The 10080-nt window shown below is 38.8% G+C and overlaps 1 protein-coding gene and 1 pseudogene across 2 annotated transcripts; both read left to right on the forward strand.

The window, feature by feature from the left end:
- The first annotated feature begins 6631 nt into the window (after nt 1-6631).
- LOC104748713 (D-3-phosphoglycerate dehydrogenase 1, chloroplastic pseudogene) lies at nt 6632-7312 on the forward strand (annotated as a pseudogene).
- A 382-nt stretch (nt 7313-7694) lies between these two features.
- Nucleotides 7695-9582, forward strand: LOC104747359 (putative ADP-ribosylation factor At2g15310). 2 transcript variants are annotated; one of them, XM_010468990.3, is made up of 5 exons: nt 7695-8172; nt 8488-8558; nt 8713-8832; nt 8923-9041; nt 9149-9582. In XM_010468990.3, the coding sequence occupies exons 1-5, from the start codon at nt 8025-8027 to the stop codon at nt 9309-9311; spliced, it is 621 nt and encodes a 206-aa protein (XP_010467292.1). In that variant the 5' UTR covers nt 7695-8024; the 3' UTR covers nt 9312-9582. The 2 variants fall into 2 exon arrangements, with proteins under 2 accessions (XP_010467292.1, XP_087342908.1); XM_087486782.1 differs by lacking the exon at nt 7695-8172 and having other exon boundaries at nt 8694-8832.
- Nucleotides 9583-10080: the final 498 nt, after the last annotated feature.

Here is a 10080-nt window from a genome sequence, read left to right on the forward strand (position 1 = left end):
AAAAGGACTTGTTTCTTACGTTCCCGGGAAACTAAAGAAACAAGGTTCTCTGTTTTCTTCACAAAAAGCAAAGGAGAAACTCTGTTTTGCTATACAAAAAACAGAGGTTTGAGACTTGAAAGAATACACTTCTTTGCAAAACTTAGATTTGTAAGATAACTCTTTATTAATTCAATTCAAGGATGATCCTCTTCACAAGCATTAGAGGTCTTATTTATAGAGCAGCTAAATTAAACTGAAAAGGAAAACCTAAAAGAAATAGAAAGTTGAGACAAAAGGAAGATCAGCAAAAATTAGAAAACTAACCAAAACAAGAAGAAAAACAGAGAATTCTAGAAGCTTGTGTGACACGTAAAGATGTGCTACATCAGGTCTCCCCGGGTAGAAGAAGATTCGACCCTGAATCTGGCTCATTATTGTCCCCATGATAAGGAAATAAATGTTTAACATTGAAGACGTCCGATGTTCGAATGTGATCCGGCAACCAAAGCTTATACGCATTTGCATTGATACGGTGAATGATCTCCACAGGTCCTATCTTACGAGACTTCAGCTTGTTGTATTCTCGCACCGGAAATCAGTTCTTTGTCAAGACCACCCACACAAGATCACCTGGCTGGTAATTCACTTCACGGCGATGCTTATCAGCGGCTTGTTTATAAGAACGTACCGAAGACTCCAAATGGTTGTGTGCTTGTTGATGAACGAGCTGTAAATTTTCGACAAAGTCCACTGCTTCTCCATGGAGACGAGATTTATCTGGCATCGTAGACAAATCCAACGGACTTCGAGGCATAATCCCATAAACCACATGAAAAGGGCTGAACCCCAAGGTTCTGTTGTTGGCATGATTATGTGCAAACTCGACCAGCGGTAACTTCGATTCCCACGATTTGATGTTATTCCCGACATGACTACGCAACATAGTACCCAAGGCTCGATTTGTGACTTCGGTTTGACCATCCGTTTGTGGATGATAAGCGGAGCTCATGTCAAGACTTGTACCAAGCATCTTCCACACCGAACGCCAAAAATGTCTCAGGAAACGAGTGTCGCAATCGGAAACAATGGAGGTAGGGAGGCCATGAAGACGGTAAATGTCACGAAAGAACAATTGTGCCACTTGGACAGCATCAGTCGTTCGTTTACATGGCACAAAATGAGCCATTTTTTGAGAAGCGATCCACAATCACAAAAATTGAATCGTTACCTCTTTGAGTACGTGGAAGGCCGAGTACAAAATCCATACTAATATCAGTCCATGGCTGTGTAGGAACTGGTAAAGGCATGTATAAACCAGCATTAGACGCCTTGCCTTTAGCTTGTTGACATGCACGACACCTTTCAACAAATCTCTCAACGTCCCTACAAAGAGAAGGCCAGAAGTAACATGCTGTAACTAGTTGGAGAGTTCTGTCTCTTCCAACATGTCCTTCGGAGTGGAGTTCTTCAAGGATTTTCAAACGAAGGCTGCAATCAGGAATGCATAGTTGGTTCCCTTTAAACAAGAAACCATCTTGTAATATGAAATCTTTGTGAAGACCACTTTGCACTTCAGTCCATATACGAGCAAAATACGGATCTGTGACGTACAACTCACCAAAAGAGGAAAAGCCAGAAACTGAATTATGCATAGTCGTGAGAAGATTGTGACAACGGCTTAAAGCGTCAGCAACTCGGTTCAGCTTTCCAGATTGATGTTTAATTGTAAATGTGAATTGTTGGAGAAAGGCAATCCACGCTGCATGTCGAGATGAAACCTTCGCTTGACTATCAAGGTGGCATAGAGCATCATGATCTGTGAAGAGAACAAAATCACGGTGACAAAGATAATGCTTCTAATGTTTTATGGCTTGGACTATAGCATAGAACTCCACATCATATGTGCTGTACCGGCTTCAAGCACCCGATAATTTCTCACTAAAATAGGCTACGGGTCGAGTTTGTTGACTAAGAACAGCTCCAATTCCTAGCTTAGAAGCATCACAATGCAACTCAAAATTCAAGGAGAAATCGGGAAGGACGAGAACCGGGGCCGTTGTTAATTTGTGTTTAATGACTTCAAACGCTTGATCCGCCATTTTGGTCCACTCAAATTTTCCTTCACGCATGCAGTCTGTAATCGGAGCCATAATGCTGATAAAATGCGGAACAAAACGTCGATAAAAAGATGCGAGACGGTGGAAGCTTCTTACGTCGGTAATTGTTTTTGGGATAGGCCATGATTTGATGGATTCTACCTTGGACACGTCAACAGATAAACCATCCTTTGAAATCATATAACCCAAGAATAAGACACAATCTGTTCCAAATTGGCATTTGTGCTTCGCAGCAAAGAATCGTTCTTTCCGTAAGACACCTAAAACTTCTCGTAGATGATGCATATGATCGTCCAAAGAAGAACTTAATATGAGTATATCATCAAAATATACTACCACAAATTTCCCAATGAAAGGACGAAGCGCTTGATTCATGACCCTCATAAACGTACTAGGTGCGTTCGATAATCCGAAAGGCATAACAAGCCATTCAAACAGTCCTTCTCGAGTCTTAAAAGTTGTTTTCCATTCATCACCGAGGCGAATCCGAATCTGATGATAACCGCTTTTGAGATCTATTTTTGAGAAGATTTTGGAAGCACCAATTTGGTCAAGAAGGTATACACCAACAACACATACGCCAAGAGCCATCTTTTTTAGGAATCAACAAAGCGGGAACTGCACATGGACTAAGACTCTCGCGAATATGACCTTTAGCCACTAAATCTTCAACTTGACGTCTTAGTTCTTCATGTTCTTGTGGACTCATCCGATAATGAGGTCGATTAGGGAGCGTAGCTCCTGGAAACAAATCAGTATGATGTTGGGTATCACGTAATGGCGGCAGCTCACTAGGTAGGTCTGTTGGAAAGACATCTTGAAACTCATGTAAAAGCGTGCTCAATGCAAGATTAGGAGAGTAGTTTGGTAAACAATCACTTGAAACTGAGAGTAAAGCAAAGGCAAACCCGGTCTGGTGAAACTCTTCTTCAAAAGTACCACGTGAACAGATCAAAGCGGGTTTGGACGGAGACTTAGTAATTGTCGTGTCCTTGTGAGGCATAATCAAAGGCGGTGTGGCAGAAGGTTCCTTTGGCAACAATGTGATTGTTCGATTATCATACATAAGAGTTGCGCTTCCCGTCATGAGTGATTTCTCTATCGTATTGCCATGGTCTTCCAAAAATCAAGTGACCCACATCCATAGACACAACATCACAATACATCTTATCTTTGTAAACCGAACCAATCGAGAACGAAACAAGTGCTCGATGTGTTACTCGACATTCGGTCTCTTCTTTTAACCACGTGAGTTTGTATGGATAAGGATGTGCTTCTTTTTCAAGACCCAATTTGCGAACTGCATAGTCTGAGATTATGTTGTGGCAGGCACCGGAGTCAATAATGAACCGACACACTTTACCTTTAACCGTACAAGTCGACTGAAAAATATTTGTGCGAAGCCATGGTTCCTCCATAACTTGAGGTGCTAAACAGATGCGGCGAACCACCAAAAGAGGACCTGTATGACTGGTAAGATCTGTGTTCTCAAGGGTATTTGTCTCCTCAACATCATCGTTGTAAGTATCATAAGATGGATCAACTTCCTCAATTAAGAGACCTCATCTTGATTGGTTTGGACATGCGGTTTGTCTGTGACCTGGTTCTCCACAAGTGAAACAACGATATGCTGGTGTACGTGTAGAACGACGCAGCGCTTGATCCTCTGTTGTAGCTGGTGCTCGATTAGAAACAGTAGAACGTGAAGTATTCGCAGTTAAATCTGTGTTTTCCTGTAACAGCCCTTGACCCACGTTCTGGTCTTGCAGTGAAGAATTGCGAGGCCTTGTAGACGCATTCCAGTTACTAGAAGATGAACGAAATTGCTGTTCAAAGGCAACGGCTCGACGTCTAGCTTCAGCCACGGTGTTAGGATCAAATTGAGCCAATGCGTTCTGAAGTTAAGGCCTCAAACCTCCAATAAACCGAGCAACAGTTTGAATTTCACTATCATGAATCTCATTGCGTGTCATGAGCATGTAAAATTCTTCGGCATATTCATCAACCGTACGAGAACCTTGACGGAGATTTTGTAACCTTGTATACATCGTTCGATCAAAGTTGTAAGGAAGAAAAGTTTTCCGTAGATGTTTCTTCAACTTGTCCCATGACTTGATCTTTGTTTTACCCTCACGAGCCCGCGTCGATTTCAGCTGGAGCCACCACGAAGCTGCTTGGCCTCTGAATTTGGTTGCGACAAGAGCTACTTGACGATCTTGTGGTACTTGCTTAAAATCTAGAATCTCTTCAACAGTGACTAACCAATCAAGTAAATCTTCACCACGAATATTTCCATTGAACTCTGGTAAATCAACTTTAAAACAAGATTCCCAATGACGATCTGACCTATCATCAATATGTAACTCACGAGCTCCATGGTGGTGTTGTTGGATCTGGTCATTAGGTTGGGCGAAGGGATTAGCGTCGTAAGCATCTTCTCCTTCTATTCGTTCACGGTGTGGCTGGTTCTCAAGAATTGTCTCCACGACGTCTCGCAGTGATTGACGCAACGAATCATTAGAACGTTGAATTGCGGTGTGAAGATTCAGTTGAATCTCCGGTAGCGTTCTTCTCAACTCTACCCAATCACCCTCGTGCGTCTCTGTCTCTTTCGCAGGTTTCGGAGGCATGATTAGTTTCAGGAACGACAAGGCTCTGATACTAAAAGTGATGGAGCGGAAGCAAAAAAGAAAAGGACTTGTTTCTTACGTTCCCGGGAAACTAAAGAAACAAGGTTCTCTGTTTTCTTCACGAAAAGCAGAGGAGAAACTCTGTTTTGCTACACGAAAAACAGAGGTTTGAGACTTGAAAGAATACACTTCTTTGCAAAACTCAGATTTGTAAGATAACTCTTTATTAATTCAATTCAAGGATGATCCTCTTTACAAGCATTAGAGGTCTTATTTATAGAGCAGCTAAATTAAACTGAAAAGGAAAACCTAAAAGAAATAGAAAGTTGAGACAAAAGGAAGATCAGCAAAAATTAGAAAACTAACCAAAACAAGAAGAAAAACAGAGAATTCTAGAAGCTTGTGTGACACGTAAAGATGTGCTACATCACTACGGTATATAGGAAATATTCGAATTCCAATAGCAACCTAAAGTATGAGGAAATTTCGAACTCAAGTTACTCAACTTGTTTCTTTTTGGTTCAAGCTCCCAATTATGCATTTCCGAATCAAACCAATACACCATAAAAGCCAAGTAAAAGTTGGTTTGCCTATATATTGCAAATTTGAACTTTCCATAAACAAAGTAGATGCTTTGAAATATGAAGTACAGATATGGAGTTATAACAAAATAACTCAGAAGTGTAGAATATAATCCCACTTTAAAGTTTAAACACTTGCATGCATAACCAAATCTTTTAAGATTTAGAGTCACTAGTTTTGACTGCGAAAGGAAATGTGAACATAGGCAAAAATAAAATTTGATCTTCTAAACTCATTCTATCGTTTTAAAAATCTTGAACTGTCAAATGCAAAGACAAATAAAAATATTTATTTTGAATATCAAAACAACCATTCAAATTAAAATTTAACGCAAAGAAATCACGTCTTAAAGTCATGGGGTTTGGAATTCGATATTAGAGAAGTGCACTAAATTTCTATGTTCAGATCTTCGATCAAACTAAGTTTAAGAGCAGTTCGAAGACCCATAGTTTCTTGATAGTAGAAAAATATATGTAATAGAATGTCTAAAGTTGGTTGATCAGCCGCATAGCTATATAGATAGCTGCTTAGGGATGGAAATTGGATAAGCTGTTTTTTTTTAAATGAATTTCTAAACGTATAATTGTTTACTTAAAATCTTGATTTTATAAAAAGACTGTCATTACAAAGGAGCAAATTCTACGACTAAAGATAGTGCAAACATCAGTATATGTACTAATGAATGTATATCGCACAATGCTTAGTATACCTCTCCTCTTCTTCTCTGCATACCGCACAATGTAGACCGGTGGTCAAGTCATCAACATACTCAAAGGCGATGTAAACTAAAATCTATTAGCAAAAGAGTGGACCAAACATCACTATGCTTGAGACATATACAGGAAATCAAGGTAACCTGTCTGTATGAGGAAGTAGACGAGCAGTCCATGCTTGAGTCTCTTAATTAACACCAACAATCATCAAAACTAGGACTGATGACTCCAAACTTATTCAGCCTTCCATTAAGCTCAACAACAATCTCACCAGACCGGTGGTCATCAACATACTCAAAAATCGCCGATGTAACCTAAAAAAATCCAAACACAAAGCATCAATCATCATTACACTTGAAACAATATACATGAAAGCAAGTAACCGAGTCATAACTACTAGCTCTTCAAAAACCACCATACCGTACGTGCTTTTGCATGAAGATAAAGAAAAGAAACTTAATGATGACCTTAGAACAAGAGGCATCTTTCCCTTCTTCTCTGCATTGTAGTACATGCTCTGAAGAACGTCACTGAGGACATCGACAATGAGATACTAGAAGTAGAAGAGGTTGTCTTGGGGGAGTAATTGTATTTACGAAATTTATTATATGCACAGGTTCTCGCGGAACTGAAACCATATGTGGTTCTGGCAGAGCAACTAGGAAGACTGGCTGTGCAGTTGGTGGCTGGAGGAAGTGGTGTAAAGAACGTGAAAGTGACCTACGCCTCGGCTCGAGCCACTGATGATCTTGACACTAGACTTCTCAGAGCAATGATAACAAAGGTTATCATTGAGCCGATCTCTGATGTGTATGTGAACCTGGTCAACGCAGATTACACAGCAAAACAGAGAGGCCTGAGAATTTCAGAGGAACGTATTGTCCTTGATGGTTCACCAGAGAGCCCACTCGAGACAATCACGGTTCAGCTAGGCAACGTCGAGTCCAAATTCGCGAGCGCCTTATCTGAGACTGGAGACGTCAAAGATGAAGGAAGAGTTAAAGATGGGGTCCCCCATTTGACAAAAGTGGGGTGTTTTGAAGTAAATGTGAGTCTTGAAGGAAGTATAATATTGTGTAGGCAGGTAGATCAGCCTGGCATGATCGGAACTGTTGGAAACATCTTGGCAGAATCGAATGTTAATGTCAGTTTCATGAGTGTTGGGAGAATTGCGCCGTGGAAGCAAGCGGTTATGGTGATTAGTGTTGATGACATGCCGAGCAAAGAGACTTTGAAGAAAATTGGAGAGATTCCGGCCGTTGAGGAGTTTGTGTTCCTCAAGTTATAGTTTTGTTAAGAGGACTCGATGAAAGAATGGCTTTGGCTTTATTTCTTTTGTTGTTTTCTACAGTTTTGATAGTGCCAACGTAGCTTAAGAGAGAGTGAGACTTAGTGAGATGAAAAAATAAGGTCTGCCTCAGAATTTGACCTTTGAGGCTGTTCATGTTTCAACTTCTGTTTTATTATTTTTTTATTGGTAGGAACTTCTGTTACTTTCACTTAGAACAAGTTTTAACCTAAAAAAAATAATCTGATTAAAATATTTTGTTCCAATTTACCATCTTTATGCAATTCTAATTCCGTGTCTTTCCTATGTACCTGTAATAATATTCCATATTTGCTGGTGATGTACTCAAGGAATAAGATTCTGATATATATGCTTCTCGAATGAGAAAGACATAACAGAGAGAATCTGACCAGTCTTGCTCTGTGTCCCTAATGAGCTTTTGAGTTTGGAAAAGGACACACACCACACCATTCTTCGCTTCCTTTTGGAATTTATTCGTTTCCAGCCTTTCTTCGAAATGGGATTTGCCTTTACAATCTGCAAATCAAACTTTCAGTTATTTTTTTATACAATTTTTCACATGTGTGTAATACTCTTCACAGATCTCATATAAACCCCAAGCTTATTCCTTACCAGAACATAACTTGAACAACCATAAATTTGTGTTTGTTTCACTATATCTCATATTTCCCTTAAGTTTTGTTTGTTCTACATGGGGGCTAAATTTTCACGTATAGCGAAAAGGTTTCTTCCTAAAAGTAAAGTGAGAATTTTGATGGTGGGTCTTGATGGTTCAGGGAAAACTACCATCCTTTACAAGCTCAAGCTTGGAGAGGTTGTGACAACAGTGCCTACTATAGGTATGTGACATGAGCTTTTTATTTTCTCTTACTCTTTATTGCTATTCCTCTCTAGGTGAGGGATCGATTAGCAAGTTGTTGATTCAGTCTATCGATCTATTAAGGATTATGGACGATCAGCTCCAACTATATAATACTTTGTGTTTTTTGTTTATGGATCTTAACTTATTTGTAGATAGTTACTTTTTCCCTTTGATTGTGTTTGCACTTGTTAGGAAGAAATAGCTTGATAATTCTCATGTAGATGTTGTATCTGCGTCAGGATCATCAGGGTTAACCATATTATTCGTTTTTGGTTGTTTTATCATTTTCCAGGGTTCAACCTGGAAACCGTAGAATACAAAGGCATCAATTTCACTGTATGGGATATAGGAGGCCAAGAGAAGGTAAACTCCATGTCAAATTCATATTGATTCTACTGTCTCACCTCTCTACAAGTGCATATAAACACATATTTCTCTCTTGCCTCTCAAGGCTTGACCTGTCTGTCTTATGGGATCTAAATCATTTTATTTAAAAAGATGTTGGGTTTCTCAACAGATTCGCAAACTGTGGAGACACTATTTTCAGAACGCGCAGGGGCTCATCTTTGTGGTGGACAGTAGTGACAATGAAAGGATGTCAGAAGCTCGAAACGAGCTTCATCGCATACTAACCGATGTAAAATCATATGAAGTTTAAAATGTTACTTACTAGTACTCTCTCCTTTTTTTTATGCCAACAACTTTGACAACAACAAAAACTGCACAGAACGAACTAGAAGGTGCATGTGTACTCGTCTTTGCGAACAAGCAAGATTCAAGAAATGCTTTACCAGTAGCGGAGGTTGCAAACAAACTTGGTCTGCACAGCCTATCCAAACGTTGTTGGTAATAATTAAAACGTCTTAATTCTCATGTTCGTTAGTCGTTACATATATATATTTAGTGGTTAAGAGTATAAATAGAAGCTTTTTGTGTACTTTTGATTGGTGTAGGCTTATACAAGGAACCTCAGCTATCTCAGGACAAGGCTTATACGAAGGACTCGAATGGCTATCCACAACAATCCCGAGCAAACCTGAACGCTCTACTTCGGTTGGTGGTAGTTTCCGGAATAATTCCTATGAGAGGAAGCTAGTACGAGGCCTGAGGTATTAGAAGGCCTTGAATACAAAAACTATGTATACAGTCGGAGCGTGCCAAATATGAGAAGTGTATTTTTGTGTACTATAGCTTGTTCGGTACGAAACTGATGCGTACGAGTAAACAAAATAGCTGGCTTATTCGTTTTTTGTATTTGTATTTGTATTATGGCGTTTTGTTTTCCATGTTTCTCAATGAGAACCATACTTGACTATTATACTCATATTATCGAGTGAATTAATAAAGTTTTTTTTGGGTATCGTACGTTACGTACCCTTTATATGAATTCGTTTTCTCCTTCGTACTTTAGAATTACATCTTTTAATAGATACACTGATGGACCGAAATAATCAATAAGAAAATAATACTGAAAATGGACTCGCTTTTTCTCTAGACATATATAATAGTCTAGAGACGTTTTAAACCGTTCCATCTGTCCAATGGTTTTCACTACCCTCATTGGTTAATCCACGAAGATGTCTTTAAATATAAAGATAGTCTTCTAACTTTGCCATTCTATTTTTGTGACACATCTCATTTTTATTAATTTTAAATTTAGTATTCTAACATTCTTATTTTTAGTTATTTTTATAACCTACTATTTCATTTTTGTATATTTATTATATTGTTTATGCTCTTAGAAGCTCCCAACTGATTTCCAAAATTTAGACATGTGTCACTTTTTCAATTTTAATGAATAATATTAATTAATAGTATTTAATTTTTGTAGTCACATAATTTTTGACTTGTATTTTGATTATCTTTAGAACATAAAAATATTCCT

The sequence above is a fragment of the Camelina sativa genome, chromosome 15 (genome assembly GCF_030686135.1).
Source record: "Camelina sativa cultivar CO46 ecotype springtype chromosome 15, ASM3068613v1".
Taxonomy (NCBI): domain Eukaryota; kingdom Viridiplantae; phylum Streptophyta; class Magnoliopsida; order Brassicales; family Brassicaceae; genus Camelina; species Camelina sativa.

Bases quoted from the DNA above. Each gene is read 5' to 3' on its own strand.
- LOC104747359 (XM_010468990.3), top strand. From the start codon at position 8,025: ATGGGGGCTAAATTTTCACGTATAGCGAAAAGGTTTCTTCCTAAAAGT. The intron at 8,173-8,487 runs GTATGTGACATG...ATCATTTTCCAG, and splicing joins GACAACAGTGCCTACTATAG to GGTTCAACCTGGAAACCGTA. The intron at 9,042-9,148 runs GTAATAATTAAA...TGATTGGTGTAG, and splicing joins AGCCTATCCAAACGTTGTTG to GCTTATACAAGGAACCTCAG.